The sequence below is a fragment of the Heterodontus francisci genome, chromosome 4 (assembly GCF_036365525.1).
Source record: "Heterodontus francisci isolate sHetFra1 chromosome 4, sHetFra1.hap1, whole genome shotgun sequence".
Taxonomy (NCBI): domain Eukaryota; kingdom Metazoa; phylum Chordata; class Chondrichthyes; order Heterodontiformes; family Heterodontidae; genus Heterodontus; species Heterodontus francisci.
Genome location: NC_090374.1, coordinates 38,750,052 through 38,767,843, shown reverse-complemented (window position 1 = coordinate 38,767,843; position 17,792 = coordinate 38,750,052). Strand labels below are relative to the sequence as shown.

The 17,792-nt window shown below is 43.8% G+C and overlaps 1 protein-coding gene across 1 annotated transcript in view; it reads right to left on the bottom strand.

Annotated features, from left to right (window-relative positions):
- LOC137368640 (solute carrier family 22 member 4-like) overlaps positions 1 to 17,792 on the bottom strand; it is a 211,657-nt gene that overhangs the window by 88,185 nt on the left and 105,680 nt on the right. Inside the window, exon 4 of the mRNA XM_068028780.1 lies at positions 12,620 to 12,774. Within this exon, the coding sequence (XP_067884881.1) occupies positions 12,620 to 12,774 (155 nt within the window). The remainder of the gene's footprint in view (positions 1 to 12,619; positions 12,775 to 17,792) is intronic.

Sequence of the window (17,792 nt, the reverse complement as noted above, 5' to 3'; positions counted from 1 at the left end):
GCTGATGAGGAAGTGGAGACCTCCTCACAGACCTGCAGATGAAGAGTGGACATTGGTCCACCAGGTAGTGGTGCCGCCGAGATATTGTGGGGAAATATTGAGAGCAGCCCACGAGATTCCAATGGCTGGACACGTCGGTATCCAAAAAACCCAAGCCCACATTAGACCACATATTGAATGGCCACAACTCCACAGGGATATGGTGGAGTTCTGCAAAGCTTGCCACATGTGCCAGGTTGTGAGGACACCCCAACCTGCAATAAAACCTGCACTCTTAATTCTCATACCAACTTTTGGGGAACCCTTCAGCAGAGTGCTGGTGAATTGTGTGGGATCCCTGCCAAAAACAAAAGGGGGGGCTTCCAGTTCTCATCATTATGGATGTGGTTACCCGATTTCCAGAGGCTATCCCCTAAGAACTATCTCTGCCAAGGTAGTGGTGGAGGGGATAAGCCAATTCTTTACTCGATATGGGCTGCCTGTTGAGATCCAGTCAGATCAGGGCACAAATATCACATCTGGTATCTTTCAAAGGGTCATGAATAATCTGGGCATAACTCAACTAAAGTCCTCAGCCTACCACCCACAGTCACAAGGGGCTTTGGGATGGTACCACCAGACCCTTAAGGCAATGATCAGGGCATACTGCTATGAGTACTCACCATGACTGGGACAAAAGGCTGGTATTTCTTCTGTTTGCTACCAGGAACTCACCCAATGAGTCCACTGGCTTTAGTCTCTTTGAATTAGTTTATGGACAAAGTGTGAGGTCCTCTTAAACGAATCAAGGAGAGGTATTTGGGACACAGGGATGAGCCTTCCATGTTAGACGACATCTCCATGTTCCATGTGCAGCTCACGAGAGACTGTGCAGTAGCTCAGGAATAGCTAAAAACCTCCAAGACAGCTATGAAAAGGCAGGCAGATAAACATGTCAAGGCCAGAACATGTCAGCCCGGAGACCATGCGTTAGTGCTATTACCAACACAGGGTAAACCACTGAAAGCCTCGTTCAGTGGCCCATACAGAGTAGTAAAGAGGATTAGTGAGGTGAATTATTTAATTGACACCCCAGACCAGAGGAAAAAGCAAAGGCTGTGTCACATCAATATGTTAAAGTAGTATCACAGCCAGAAAGGGGACAAACAAGTACAAGTCTGTCAGGCAGTCAGGAAGGAGGAGGGTGAAAAGGACAGTGAGGATGAGTTAGAAGGAGGCCTGGAGGATTCCCAAATTGAACCCCGAACCACCTGGTTAGCTGACACTGAAACGTTAGGGTATTTAGACACAGTACTCTCCTATTTAAACGTAGAACAGAGAGCAGACTTAACAAGGCTGCTCACAGCGTTTAAAGAGATCTGCAAAGACAAATCAGGGTTCACAACCCTAATCCTACACAATGTGGATTTGGCAGAGACCCCTCCCAAAAAACAAAATCCCCATTGCCTAGATCCCAGGAAACTGACCCAAGTTCAGGAGGAAATTCAGTATATGCTGGAGCGCAAGCTGATTGAGCCCAGTCAGAGCAGCTGGGGTTCCCCAGTTGTGTACATGCCCAAGCCCGATGGCTCAACATGGCTCTGAATTGATTACAGGAATGTTAACAGTGAGCAGAGCTGACTCCTAGCCAATTCCTCGCCTGAAAGACTGTATCGATAGAGTAGGAAATGCCACCTACATTAACAAAATAGCCTTGATAAAAGGAATGTGGCAGGTTCCTTAACCCCCCTAGCTAAAGAGATTTGGGCTTTTGATGCCCCAGATGGCTTATTTCAGTGCTGAGTGATGCCGTTTGGATTAAGAAATGTCTCAGCCATCTTCCAAAGGCTAATGTACCAGCTAGTGGCTGGCCTATCCCACTGTGTAGTGTACCTGGATGATCTGTTAGCGTACAGTGACACTGGGGAGACCACCTAGAGCAGTCAGAAGCCCTCTTCCGAAGATTACAGTCGGCTGACCTCATGGTAAATCCTGCAAAGAGCGAGTTCACTAAAGCTCAAGTAACCTACCTGGGGCATATTGTGGGTCAAAGGCAGGTGCTGCCCAGAGCAGCAAAGGTACAGGCGCTGATGGATTTTCCCGTCCCCACAACCAAACAGGAAATAATGCGATTTTTGGGGATGCGTTGGTTTTACCACAAGTTCGTCCCAAACGTCAACACAATAGCTCCCCGACTGACAGACTTATTACAGAACAGAGTGAAGATAGTGTGGTCAGGGAGGTTCCAAACAGCTTTTGAGAGGCTGAAAGCCATCTTAACCAGCGAACTGATGCTGACAGCTCCAAACTTTAACAAACCATTTAAAGTGGCAGTTGATACTAGTGACCTAGGAGTAGGTGCCATCCTGCTCCAAGATGATGAATCAGGCATTGAGAGGCCAGTTGGGTATTTCTCTAAAAAAACTAAACATACATCAAAAGAGATACTCCACTGTGGAAAAGGAAACTCTGGGACTGTTGCTGGCTCTCAAGCACTTTGAGGTATATGTCCAAAATATGGAGACCATAGTCTATAATGACCACAATGCTTGAGCATGTGTGGAGAAATTCAAGACCAAGAATGCAAGGTTTTTCGATGGAGCCTGCTTTTGCAACCCTACCACCTAAAGAATACCCACATTGGAGAAAAAGAAAAGCTGATGCTTTAGCCAGAGTCTAACCGAACACATAAACATTCCAGATGAAAACTAAACCAGAGCATAGCTATGGCAGTGTGAGATTGAGAAATGAGTGTTTGAAGATGAATGCTTGTGTACAGTTTATTTTTTTTATGACCTTATAATAGAATGCTCCTGTCATCACATCTCATTCAGCATGGTGTGGAGGTATCACGAAAGCGTGCTAGACCGGCTGGAAACCAGAATTAAATTTTTAAAAAGGAACAGATAAAAGGTGACGGCTAGCAGCTAAAATGGCCACTGCAATTTGCATCAAAATACCCCACCTTTCAATACATCGAGATGGAGACATAGTGTCTGCTCAGACCCCAGCAAAAACAATGACCTGGGAATTTTGAGTGAACTACCTGCCCTGTCCCCATTAGCAAGACATTCAAGGCAATCACTGGGACATTAAACTGGTGGAAACAAACCACTCAAATGCAATCACTTGAACAGTGGGATCCTGGTTGAGAGAAAGGAATTCCTAGACACAAACTGATTAAGTTGTAAGAGGAAATACACACTGGGTGACGGTTATGTGACAGGCCCCACCATCTATGTGTGTTAAGCTGGTTTATCTCACTCTGAAGACCAGACAAGTATCTAGACACAGACCAGAGAAGACCCAAGTGGGGTCAAGCTTCGAACCCTGTCTGCTGGCCATAACTACGTAGGCCTGCTGCAGACAAAACCTCATGCAGGAAACCATCTGCATCGCTCTCTCCAGGAAAACCCCGCATCAGCTGGCCATATCTGGAATTCAGAAGCCTTAGGACCACAGAGTTCAGCCGGAAGACAACCAAATCACCAACCACCACAGACTGTACACTCCTTTTTATTGCTCCAGACTCTAATCTGACCAATCTATCTTTCCCACTCTGTAACCTATTTATGTGTGTATGTGAACCTCAAGTGTGTGTGTGTGTGAAAGCGAGAGCATCATTTATTATTTTACTTCGATCGTTTTAATTGCAATAAAACTAACCTTTTTGTTAAACTTAAGAAAACCTGTCCTATGATCATAGCGCGTAAATAATTAAACACTTATTGAATTGGCAAGCATTTCCACTTAAAAAGTGGTCAAATAAAGAGAGGGACAAGAGGGGCGCTCTTTGACCCCTCCTCATCTGATCGTAACACAAGATATATCATTTATTACAAATTGTATGGGATTTAGCAAAATATGTATGACACAGGAAGGTTGTTGGGAGACCAAGGTATGATCTGCATCTGTGGCTACTGTCACCAATGAGAAACACCTAATTAATAACATTTAAATACAACAAAAGTTACTTTATAATTCTATATCAAATATCTGCCCTTTTTGCACAGGCAGGTACTTCTCCATAAGCCAAAAGGGATCCAAAATGATTATGGTCTACTGCATACTGCATAAATAACTTCATAATCCCAAGTTGGGTAATCATGCAAAATGATAAGGGAATGGCCCATATTGCACGATGAAGAGGAAAGGAGATGGAGGATGAGAAGGAAGAAATGGAGGAAGCGGAGGTGACACCAGGAAGATTGGTGAAGCAAGCACTCATAAGAGACAATGGGACAAATTTTTAACTTGCCGCCAAGGATGAAACTGGCTTTGGGGAATCAGCCGCCCATTATAGAAACTGCCTGATTTTCATTGATTTTAATGGAATTAAAAATAAGGCTGTTTCTTTCACAGACGCTCAATCCTGAATGACAATTTTAAAACAGAGTTTCCCCTAGTTACTGCGTCAATGATGCAATAATATTTTAATCCTCCAGTTACAGTATACTACAATGATGCTAGAACTCCTTTATTTTTGCACATCCAGTATGGGCATCCCCTGTATTCTCTGGTAAAATATTTTGTAACTAATTAAAAATTATTAGTCTTATTGCACACTTTATCACTTACAGAGTGTAAAACATCATGAATGCAGGAAGTCTTTTGCCTTCGAGAAACTGATAGTCTCTCATTGAATATGTCAGACTACATCCAATGTCATGCGAACTACTTGTTTATAGTTATGGGGTGAAAGTACTATGCTATATTAAATGAACTCAGATCTAACACACATTGCCTGGCAATCTCATGTCTCCTGACAGCATTCAATTTTCCAGGCTGTGCCTTGGACTCTCTTGGATCAGAATTTGTTTGCTTGATGTTTCAGTTTAACGCCTCCATAGTATTTGATTTTGCTTGAATCAGCCCTGTGTGATTTGTCAGGCTGCACCAACACAGGCTCAATGATCACCTGCTTTGACAGCTCACCTGCCAGTTGAACAGTATTGGACCTTAAATCTCCCATTTGCTCATCGCATCTCCAGCACTTGAGAGGCTCCAAGATGATTAGCTCACTTGCCTCTCTGATTTTGCACCCAGCAGCCTTGATCAAGGAATTTGAAATTTCTTTTCGAAAATGATCTCTTAATAGGCGGAATAATGCAGCTTCATTCTGCTGGCAATATGCCTCTTCAGCTGCAAACCCACATCTGAAAATTGTGCATTTCCAACTCGTAATTGAAAGGATGGGAAAATCCTACAAAGGACATGTCTGAATTACTGGTCGGTGCTACCAGAGGGCAAGACTCCCTGTGACATCAAAAAATTCCCCCAAGTATTCTTTCACTTCATCATAAGACATTATATTGTTCCCACTAACCATTATGTAATTATTTTTATTTTTATCATTGGTTCTCTGTTACTGGGATCTTTATTTTTTGGGCAGTTTCTTTAACAAACTGCCGATCCTCAATGGCAATTTTACAACAGCTTTTCCCCTAGTAATTGCCTCACTGATGATATAATATTTTAATCTTCCTGCTACAGTATCCTGCAATGATGCTAAAACTGCTACATTTTTGCACATCCAGAATAAACGTTGTAGACGCTTTGCCAAGGAATGGGCATCCTATGTATTTTCTGATACATTATATTGTACTTAAGGAAAAATAGTCTTGTGGCAAATTTACCATTTACAGAGTGGAATATCCCATGAATGCAGCCAATCTTTTGCCTTTGAATTTTAAATTTCTTCTGTTCTCAAGTCAAAATCAGTATGAAATGTTTGTTATGATGCATTAAAATTTGTACAATATATTGGGTGCACTTGCCAAAACACAGTACACGCTTTACTGTCGAGTGACAGTATCAGCCTTTCTGTCCATACTTCTATGGGATTTTGTTAACAATTCAAAAGCCATCGGAAAACAACTAAATGATTGCCGTCCTTAAAGTCTGAAAAAGTTAAATGTGGTAAAGTAAGCGTGTGCAGAATTGTATGTTGTATCAAATGGGCTCCCAATCATTGCTCCCATAATTGGCAACTCACTGCACCAATTAAAAGGGTTGTTGGAGCGCGGAATGCTTTGTCATAGAGGGAGTGCAGCGAAGGTTTACCAGATTGATTCCTGGGATGGCGGGACTGACGTATAAGGAGAGATTGAGTCGGTTAGGATTATATTAGCTGGAGTTCAGAAGAGTGAGGGGGGAATCTCATAGAAACCTATAAATTCTAACAGGACTTGACAGGGTAGATGCAGGAAGGATGTTCCCGATGGCGGGGGAATCCAGAACCAGGGGTCATAGTCGAAGGAAACGGGGAAAACCTTTCAGGACTGAGATGAAGAGAAATTTCCTCACCCAGAGAGTGGTGAGCCTGTGGAATTTGCTACCACAGAAAGCAGTTGAGGCCAAAACATTGTCTGTTTTCAAGAAGGAGTTAGATGTAGGTCTTGGGGCAAAAGGGATCAAAGGATATGGGGAGAAAGTGGGAACAGGTTACTGAGTTGGACAATCAGCCATGATCATAATGAATGGCGGAGCATGCTTGAAGGGCTGAATGGCCTACTCCTGCTCCTAATTTCTATGTTTCTATGTCTTTCAGAATGATTGATGCAAAACTGATAATCTTTCAATATGCATGGTTATTATCAGTTTTGTTCTGACATTAGGTCATCAACCTGAAATGCTAACTCTGTTTCTCTCTCCACAGATGATGACTGGCTTGTTCGGAACTATGTTTGCTTGTGAAAGGTTCAAGCAGTGGTGGTAGTACACAAGTTGCCACTTATTCTGCTTGTTAAATCTTCGAATGACTGTCTGTTGCAAAGAATGATGATCAGCCTGTAGGAATATGACCTGAGAGTGTTGTGTTCTCTGGGCAACTTTTCGTGCAGTGCCAATGCTAGTCGATTAGAATGTGAAAACCAATGAGAAAGCTAAAGAGCATGTTCAAGCCTACACTGACATGGTTATTATCTGACCAATAGATGAATGTAATCACAAACAAGAAATAGAAGATGAAGTCTTTGAGATCCTCAGAAAATACAAGAGAGATGGCCACAACTGAAACAAAATTACTCCCCAGGAATTCAGAATACTGAGACTGTCAACAGTAATGCATGCAGTAAAATGGTAAATGCAAAATGCTTATGTAATGAAATACTACAAAAGATTCAACATAAAGAAACGTAGCAAATAGGCATAAAGCAGGTCATTGCTCACAAATTATTCATCCTACTCAACAGATAAGGTCAAGCACATCAATAATTGAAAGATATGGGGTAAGAAGACCTATTCATGAAATTGTAAGATTATTAGGTTACTTAAAGTTACTAACCAGAGTACTAATTGTTAAAATCCAGCTATTATACAGAGCACCTAACTTATTATCATAAACTAACATCTGGCTTTATTAGAATGCATCTTTGTGGTATGGTTAAAGTGAAAAAACTTAGGAAATAAGGGTTTTTTTATTCATTCATGGGATGTGGGCAACGCTGACCAGGCCAGCATTTATTGCCCATCCCTAATTTCCCTGGAGAAGGTAGTGGTGAGCTGCCTTCTTGAACCGCTGCAGTCCATGTGGGGTAGGTACACCCACAGTGCTGTTAGGAAGGGAGTTCCAGGATTTTGACCCAGCGACAGTGAAGGAACGGCGATATAGTTCCAAGTCAGGATGGTGTGTGACTTGGAGGGGAACTTGCAGGTGGTGATGTTCCCATGTATTTGCTGCCTTTGTCCTTCTAGTTGGTAGAGGTCGCGGGTTTAGAAGGTGCTGTCTAAGGAGCCTTGGCGCGTTGCTGCAGTGCATCTTGTAGATGGTACACACTGCTGCCACTGTGCGTCAGTGGTGGAGGGAGTGAATGTTTGTAGATGGGGAGCCAATCAAGCGGGCTGCTTTGTCCTGGACGGTGTCGAGCTTCTTGAGTGTTGTTGGCGCTGCACCCATCCAGGCAAGTGGAGAGTATTCCATCACACTCCTGACTTGTGCCTTGTAGATGGTGGACAGGCTTTGGGGAGTCAGGAGGTGTGTTACTCGCCTCAGGATTCCTAGCCGCTGACCTGCTCTTGTGGCTATTCCAGTTCAGTTTCTGGTCAATGGTAACCACTAGCATGTTGATAGTGGGGGATTCAGCGATGGTAATGCTGTTGAATGTCAAGGGGAGATGGTTAGATTCTCTCTTGTTGGAGATGGTCATTGCCTGGCACTTGTGTGGCGTGAATGTTACTTGCCACTTATCAGCCCAAGCCTGGATATTGTCCCGGTCTTCCCGCATTTCTACACGAACTGCTTCAGTATCTGTGGAGTCATGAATGGTGCTGAACATTGTGCAATCATCCGTGAACATCCCCACTTCTGACCTTATGATTGAAGGAAGGTCATTGATGAGGCAGCTGAAGATGGTTGGGCCTAGGACACGACCCTGAGGAACTCCTGCAGTGATGTCCTGGAGCTCAGATGATTGACCTCCAACAACCACAACCATCTTTCTTTGCGCTGGGTATGACTCCAGCCAGCGGAGGGTTTTCCCCCTGTTTCCCATTGACCTCACTTTTGCTAGGGCTCCTTGATGCCATACTCGGTCAAATGCTGCCTTGATGTCAAGGGCAGTCACTCTCGCCTCACCTTTTGAGTTCAGCCCTTTTGTCCATGTTTGAACCAAGGCTGTAATGAGGTCAGGAGCTGAGTGGCCCTGGCGGAACCCAAACTGAGCGTCACTGAGCAGGTTATTGCTAAGCAAGTGCTGCTTGATGGCACTGTTGATGATACCTTCCATCACTTTACTGATGATGGAGAGTAGGCTGATGGGGCGGTAATTGGCCGGGTTGGATTTGTCTTGCTTTACGTGTACAGGACATACCTGGGCAATTTTCCACATTGCAGGGTAGATACCAGTGTTGTAGCTGTACTGGAACAGCTTGGCTAGGTGTGCGGCAAGTTCTGGAGCGCAGGTCCTCAGTACTATTGCCGGTATATTGTCAGGACCCTTTGCAGTATCCAGTGCCTTCAGTCGTTTCTTGATATCACGCGGAGTGAATTGAATTGGCTGAAGTCTGGCATCTGTGATGCTGGGGACTTCAGGAGGAGGCCGAGATGGATCATCAACTTGGTACTTCTGGCTGAAGATTGTTGCAAATGCTTCAGCCTTATCGTTCGCACTGATGTGCTGGGCTCCCCCATCATTGAGGATGGGGATATTTGTGGAGCCACCTCCTCCAGTTAGTTGTTTAATTGTCCACCACCATTCATGGCTGGATGTGGTAGGACTGCAGAGCTTAGATCTGATCCGTTGGTTATGGGATCACTTAGTTCTGTCTATTGCATGCTGCTTACGCAGTTTGGCATGCAGATAGTCCTGTGTTGCAGCTTCACCAGGTTGACACCTCATTTTGAGGTTTGCCTGGTGCTGCTCCTGGCACGCCCTCCTGCACTCTTCATTGAACCAGGGTTGGTCTCCTGACTTGATGGTAATGGTAGAGTGGGGGATATGCCGGGCCATGAGATTACAGATTGTGCTTGAATACAATTCTGCTGCTGCTGATGGCCCACAGCGCCTCATGGATGCCCAGTTTTGCATTGCTAGATCTGATCGAAATCTATCCAATTTAGTATGGTGATTGTGCCACACAACATGATGGACGGTATCCTCAATGTGAAGGCGGGACTTCGTCTCCACAAGGACTGTGCGGTGGTCACTCCTACCAATACAGTCATGGACAGAAGCATCTGCAGCAGGCAGATTGGTGAGGACGAGGTCAAGTATGTTTTTCCCTCGTGTTGGTTCCCCCACCACCTGCCGCAGACCCAGTCTAGCAGCTATGTCCTTTAGGACTCAGCCAGCTCGGTCAGTAGTGGTGCTACCGAGCCACTCTTGGGTGGGGGACTTCAATGTCCATCACCAGAGTACATTTTGTGCCCTTGCCACCCTCAGTGCTTCCTCCAAGTGGTGTTCAACATGGTGGAGTACTGAGTCATCAGCTGAGGGAGGGTGGTAGGTGGTAATCAGTAGGAGGTTACCTTGCCCATGTTTGACCTGATGCCATGAGACTTCATGGGGTCTGGAGTCAATGTTGAGGACTCCCAGGGCAACTCCCTCCCTCCTGTATACCACTGTGTCACCACCTCTGGTGGGTCTGTCCTGCCGGTGGGACAGGACATACCCAGGGATAGTGATTGCAGTGTCTGGGACATTGTCTGCAAGGTATGATTCTGTAAGTATGACTATGTCAGGCTGTTGCTTGACGAGGCTGTGGGACAGCTCTCCCAACTTTGGCAAAAGCCCCCAGATGTTAGTAAGGAGGACTTTGCAGGGTCGACAGGGCTGGGTTTGCCATTGTCGTTTCCGGTGCCTAGGTCGATGCCGGGTGGTCTGTCCGGTTTCATTCCTTTTTATTAACTTTGTAGCGATTAGGTACAACTGAGTGGTTTTTAGGCCATTTCAGAGGGCATGTAAGAGTTAACCACATTGCTGTGGGTCTGGAGTCACATGTAGGCCAGACCAGGTAAGGACAGCAGACTTCCTTCCCTCAAGGACATTAGTGAACCAGATGGGCTTTTACAACAATCGACAATGGTTTCATGGCCATCATTAGACTAGCTCTTTTTAATTCCAGATTTATTAATTAAATTCAAATTCCACCTTCTGCTGTGGTGGGATTTGAACCCATGTCCCCAGAGAAATACCCTGGGTCTATGGGTTACTAGTCCAGTGATAATACCACTACCCCACCGCCTACCGTACAGTATAGACAAGATGTCAAGGCAGAGGGATTCTGGGACGTTATGTCAAGTTTTAAAATGCTTACTTGCAGCAAAAGGGTGAGACCTTGAGAACAGTCAGTGAAAACAGCTCTCTGGAGATTTGTCTCGTAGTGAGATAAGGAACCTCCAAATGTAGAAGCATTGAGATAAAGTAATCAACACAAAGTAGGTAGTACAAGCTGCGCAAATTCGAAAGGTTAGCAACCATCACAAAATGATCTTTGGTTGATTAAGAAAGGCATCTTTTAATACAAGTCTAATCACTGATTGGGAAAGGGGAGGGTTAATTGGAAAGCTGCCAGGATAAAAGAAGTTTTGTCTTTGATACTGCACGGCAGAGAATTTTCAAACAACAACAAGTGATAAGAGAGAGAGGCCGAACAAAAACTTGAAGACCAAAAGCTGCAAGAGAAAGAGTTGTCCGCTCTGCCGTACAGTCTCTAATATGGGTCATATCTGTGTTAGGCTGTTAATCACTGCCTGAGTTTGTGACTATGGTTTATCTGAAAACTTACTCAACCAATCTTACAAATTAAACACTCAGAACGATCTAAAGTGTCTAAGTTGATTAAAAATAGTTATCGGTTTCAATAATTATAACTCTGCATTATTGCAGGATCACAAAACATGGCCACAATAAAAATAATAAAAGAATCACTTTGATACGAATAAGTATCAATGGCCTATAGTTATGGGTACATGAGGGTTGTAATTGTGGTGACTGTGTGAGCAGGAGTAGAGGTTGAACAACTGTGGGCTACTGTTTCTAAACCACAATTGAGTTGTTAATATGTTTAATAATTTGATCTTGGATTAAAAGTAATGTCCAAACAAGAACTTTACTAAATCGGGGTTGAGTTTTTCCATCTTACACTGAAAACTGCCTCTCCTGCTGAGATCTCAGCATACACCATCAGACCTGCAGGGTCTATGTTTATGGGTCAGAACAAAAAACAACACAGTGCATCTACAGAATCACAGAATTGTTACAGCGTCGAAGGAGGCCATTCACCCCATCGTATTTGCATCGGTTCTCCGAATGAGCAATTCACCTAGTGCCACTCCCCCGCCTTCTTCCCGTAACCCTATACGTTCTCTTTGTCATATAACAGTCTAATTCTCTTTTGAATGCTTCAGTTGAACCTGCCTCCACCATGCTCTCAGGCAATGCATTCCAGACCTTAACCACTCGCTGCGTGAAAAAGTTTTTCCTCATGTCGCTTTTGCCCTTCTTTTAACAATTACTTTAAATATGTGCCCTCTCATTCTCGATCCTCTCATGAGTGGGAACAGTTTCTCCCTATCTACTCTGTCCAGACCCCTCATGATTTTGAAAATCTCTATCAAATCTCCTGTCAGCCTTCTCTTCTGCAAGGAAAACAGTCCTAACCTCTCCAATTTATCTTCATAACTGAAGTTCCTAATTCTTGGAATCATTCTTGTGAATCTTTTCTGCACCCTCTCTGAACCCTTCACATCCTTCCTAAAGTACAGCGCCCAGAACTGGATGCAATATTCCAGCTGTGGCCGAACTAGTGTCTTATACAAGTTCAACATAATCTCCTTGCTCTTGTACTCTATGCCCCTATTAATAAAGCCCAGGAGACTGTATGCTTTATTAACTGCGCTCTCAACCTTTGCTGCCACCTTCAATGACTTATGCACATATACACCCAGGTCCCTTTGCTCCTGCATCCCCTTTAGAATTGGACCCTTTATTTTATACTATCTGTCCATGTTCTTCCTACCAGAATACATCACTTCACATTTCTTCGCACTGAACTTCATCTGCCACCTGTCTGACCATCACAGAGGTAAAATGAAAAATAGTCATTAAGAAATAAGGTTAATCAAATTGTACTAAGACTCTCATGAATTATACATTATTTCACTCTTTGGAATCATACAATATAGTGTGAAAAAACTTACCCAGAACAAACGCAGCTACATAATTTGACATATCTCCAAAACCAATAAAAAAGCACAGTGCGCAGAACAATTCCCAACTCCAAGAGGTCGTTTGAATGAAACTTAAGGTGATTTGTATGATCATAGCTCCATAGAGAACATTTTTTCTCCCATACCTTTGAAAAGCAAAAAAAAAATTAACACTTTAGTTATATTTTATATTTCTAAATACTTACTTTCATCAACTACCCCCTCTCCCACTTCTACAGTTATAAATAAACTTCTCTGTCTTAAGTAGCCACAATTTGGCTGCAGAATTACCCAATAGTTTCTGAAGCTGAGGAACATAGGAAGAGGAGTAAGCCGTTTAGCCTCTCGAGCCTGTTCCGCCCGTCATTCAATTAGATCATGGCTGATCTGCGACCTAACTCCATATACCTACCTTTGCCCTATAACATAGAAACATAGAAAATAGGAGCAGCAGTAGGCCATTCGGCCCTTCGAGGCTGCTCTGCCATTTATTATGATCATGGCTGATCATCCAACTCAGTAACCTGTTCCCGCTTTCCCCCCTCCGCCATATCCTTTGATCCCCTTCACCCCAAGAGTTATATCTAACTCCTTCTTGAAGACATACAATGTTTTGTCCTCAACTGCTTTCTGTGGTAGCGAATTCCACATAAACCTTAACACCTTTGGGTAACAGAAATTTACAAACCGCAGTTTTAAAGTTAACAATTGATATCACATTAATTGCCATTTGCAGAAGAGAGCTCCAAATTTATACCACCCTTTGCGTAAAGAAGCATTTCCTCATGTCACTCCTGAAAGGTCTGGCTCTAATTTGTGGACTACGACCCCGAGTACAGATTCCCAAACCAGCGGTTAGCAGTTTATCACTATCTACCCTATCTGTTTCCCTTAATATCTTAAAAACCTTGGTCAAATGACCCCTTAACCTTCTAAATTCTAGGAAATACAACTTTAGTTGTGTAATTTCTCCTCATCATTTAACCTTTGGAGTCCAGGTATCATTCTGGTAAATCTCCTTCCTAAGGTGTCGTGCCCAGGGCTGCTCACAGTAACTCCGGGTGTCGTCTAACCAGGGCTTTGTATAGCTGTAGTACAACTTCTATCCCCTTGTATCCTAGTCCTCTAGGTATAAAGGCCGGCATTCCATTAGCCTTTTTGATTATTATCTGTACCTGTTCATGACATTTTAATGATCCATGTACCTGGACCCCAAGTCTCTTTGGACCTCCACTGTTTTGACCTTTTCATGATTTAGAAATTACCCTGTTCTATCCTTTCTAGGTCCAAAGTGGATGACCTTATTTTTGCCAACATTGAAATCCATTTGTCACAGTTTTGCCCGATTATTTTATTTGTTAATATCTCTTTGTAATTCAATGTATCTCCATCTATACTGCAAAAATGCCTCCTACCTTGGTGCTATCAACAAACTTTCTATCGGCCTTCTACCCATCACCTAAGACATTAATAAGTACAATGAAAAGTTGAGGCCCCACCACAGATACTTGCAGGACATTCTGCCAATTAGAGCACCAGCCCATTATCCCTACTCTCTGTCACCTGCCACTCATTCAATTTCCTACCAGGTCAATAATTTGCCTCCACTTGCATGAGCTTCAACTTTAGCTAACAAACTCTTATGAGGGACTTTATAGAATGTCATCTGGAAGTTCATATAAATAACGTTGCCCATTCCCCTGTCCACTACTTTAGTCAACTGTCAAAAAAATTCAATCTTATTCATCAGGCATGACCTACCCTTTACGAATCAATGCTGGCTCTTTCTGATCAGCTGAAAGTTTTCAAAGTGTTCAGTCACTCTATGCTTAATTAGACCTTCTGCTCCTTCTTGGATCTCCAAGGCAGAGCAATAAAGGAATGATAGCTACACTGATACAAAGAAATCTCAACATCTACTCCAATTTTATATGAATAGCCACTGCCTGATGGATTGGTGGTCAAAGGTATTTTCCCGCAGAAGCTTTCCCACAAAGGATAGGTGGTACGGCATGGTCCAACTGGATGGAGCGTTCCGCGGCAATGTGACCAGACCCATCCTTCGCAACATTGGGGACAGATAGAACCACAGCACGTAGTGACACTTGGTGTTTGCATACTGGGGCTTTGCGCACAGCTTGATGCAGCTGCACACGAAGGTGGTCATCAGGATGAGGGCGACATTGGGTACATTTTTCCCATCCTTATCCAGAAGTTTGAACATCATGTCACTCCGGACCTGGTCCATTTTGGATCTCCAGATAAAGCGGAAAATGGCTCGGGTATCCTCCATAGTGCAGGGGTGGGGTATGGGCCAGACCTGTACCATGTACAGCAACAGTGTGAGCGCCTCATATCTGACGACCAGGTTCTTACCCATAATGGAGAGAGATCGCTGCTCCACATGCTCAGTTTATGGTGTACCCTGGCTACTTGCTCCTTCCAGGTTTTGGCACATGTCCTGGCCCTTCCGAACCATATCCCCAGAACCTTCAGGTAATCTAACCTGACGGTGAAGGGGACAAAGGATCGGTCAGCCCTGTTCTCAAAGAACATGGCCTCGCTCTTGCTGTGGTTAACTTTGTCTCCCGAGGCCAGTTCGAACTGGTCGCAGATGCTCATCAGTCTGCGAACGGACAGCGGATCCGAGCAGAAGACGGCGACATCGCCCATGTACAGGGACGTGAGTGTCACTGGCAAAGCCAACATTTATTGCCCTTGAACTGCATGGCTTTCAGAGTGTAGGTAAGAGTCAACCACATTATCATGGGTCTGGAATCACATGTAGGACAGCAGATTTCCTCCCCTGTAGGACATTAGTGAACCAAATGTTTTTTTTAAATAACAATCCAGTAGTTTCATGATGATTTATTAAAGAGACTAACATTTTTAATTCCATATTAAATGAATTCAAATCCCCCCTGCTGTTCTGGTGGGATCTGAGTTTATGTCACTGGAGCAGTAATCCAGGCCACTACATTAATAGTCTACTAACATTATCACTACGCTACCTTGCCTACACTACAACAACAGCTACACTTCAAAAGCACTTAATTAGCTGCGAAGAACTTCACCAATATGGTGGAAAGTGCTCTATAAATGCAAGTTCTTTCTTTATCATTACCATTTTGACTTCATGAAACATGACAAACATTATCATTTCAAAGTGACATATAACTGATATTTTGGGGCCTTGTCTGCGTATCAAGTGCTTGCTGAAAAAAATCAGGACTGACCAAACTTCTTTCCCCTCTGCACCATATTAACCACAATCCTGGTCTGAAAGGATATAAACTCTGTCGCATACTGTAGGTGGGTAGTGAACTAGCTATGCAGTGTGTTAAGAGTTCAAATCCCACCATGGCACTTTCTCAGGCAATTGGGCATTAAGCAATGAATGTAACCTTGCCAGCATCACCCTCATCCTGAGAACTCATTGAAGAAAAGTTGGAAATTTTCATGGTAACAGAAATCCCCAGTGTGCAGTGGCTGGAGACCCTCCTATTAACAGCAGCACTCAAGTAAAGGCAACACAACAGGAGAAGGCAAAACGGATGGTAGTGAAGGAGGCAGGAAAATGCGAGAAATGTTTGACAATGAAGGAGAAAGGGAAGGAGAAGTGGGTGGCATTAAAATTGAGAAGGAAGGAGGAAATGAGAGTGAAAAGGGCCGAAGCTGGGAGATGGGGAAGAATGTGGGACTGGAACTTTGGGGTGATGTAGGAAGAAGAGTGTCAATATTAACTGCAACAGGGAAACTGTTGCATAAACTGCTGCATAAACTGGGAGGTAAAGTGCCTCACTTTAAACTGAGTAGGTTGGGTGGGTGAAATGTGCCACCTTAAACTAAGGGGTAGAAATCCCAGGTTGAACTGGTGGGAGCAGTGCCACATGTACTGGAAATGTAGTATGTTGAACTGAGAGAAGGTTTTAGGGAGGCAAGGAGGTCCAGTTTGAACTGTGGGTGGAAGATGAATAACAGCAGCTTGCATTGAGGGGAGCAAGGATTGTGCCAGCTTCAAGGAGGTTGGAGAGGAAGAAAACTGCTGACTTCAAGGGGACAAGGGTTGGAAGAAAGTTGAATTTAGGGCAGAAGAAATGAGTTCCAGGTTAGATTGAAGAGTAAGTAAAAGTGCCAGTGCAAACCAAAAGGATTGGAGGAGGAGAGAATGAAAGGTGATTTTAACCCATTCTTCCTGCCAGGAATGGGATAGTCATATTGGTAAAATTGCCTCTGAAAACTTATCGTCTTGTTCCTGCTCCATTCACACCCACTGATGCATTAACTGGGCCCTTCTTTTAGATGGTCAAATCACCTACTTGCCTGACTTTTATGGAATCCTCATTAATATATGCTTATTGAGATCATGAAAGAAAAAGGGGCCCTAAAATCTAAGTTTTAAAATTCCGTTTCTGAGACCAGGAGAAGCAGGAGTGCACTTCCATGTCCCATGTCTGGGCCTGGGATCCTCTTCCTCCCATCCTACCAGATACCCTCCCCATAACTTACCTGTGTGTCAGCAAATCACCCTACCAGCTGTATCTTTACATCCTTTTCAGGCGGGAAGCTAGCCAGTGGGATGCAATTGACATCCAGGAGTTAAAATAGCCTGGGTCATAAATTGACAGTGTTGTTGGGGGTGTGGGGGAAATGGTTGTTGTCCCACTGGTCAACTGAATTCTACTCCCAGTTAAAATTCTTTGTTTAACTCTTTCAATGGTGTGTGATCCTGTACTTTATATTCTGGCCAATTGACTTAAGTAAGCTTAGGTACAGGAACTTGGATGCAAATCACCAATACTGTTCCCCGCTGATGGTGCTGTGACTCAAGATAACCTTTCAGCGCTGCAAGAGCCTGAACAGGGGTTCAAGTCTGCTGGACAGATTGTGATTGGATGAGAGAGTCAGCAGAGGAGGGCAATAATGATCAGTCTTCGGTAATGGGATGTTCTGGAAGCATACCCAAGATCAAGAGCAATGACAGTTTATTTCTTTGTGCCTGTGGTTATTGACAATAGCAGAGGCCATGAGTAAAAGCCAGAGAAAAACAACCAGGACTGAGTGCCCAACTCCCTTACCAATGCTTCAGGGAGAATGGCACTGTACAAGACAGAGAGGCATCACATTGCAGGGCAAACAGTGTCATTGAAAATAACTTTGATCC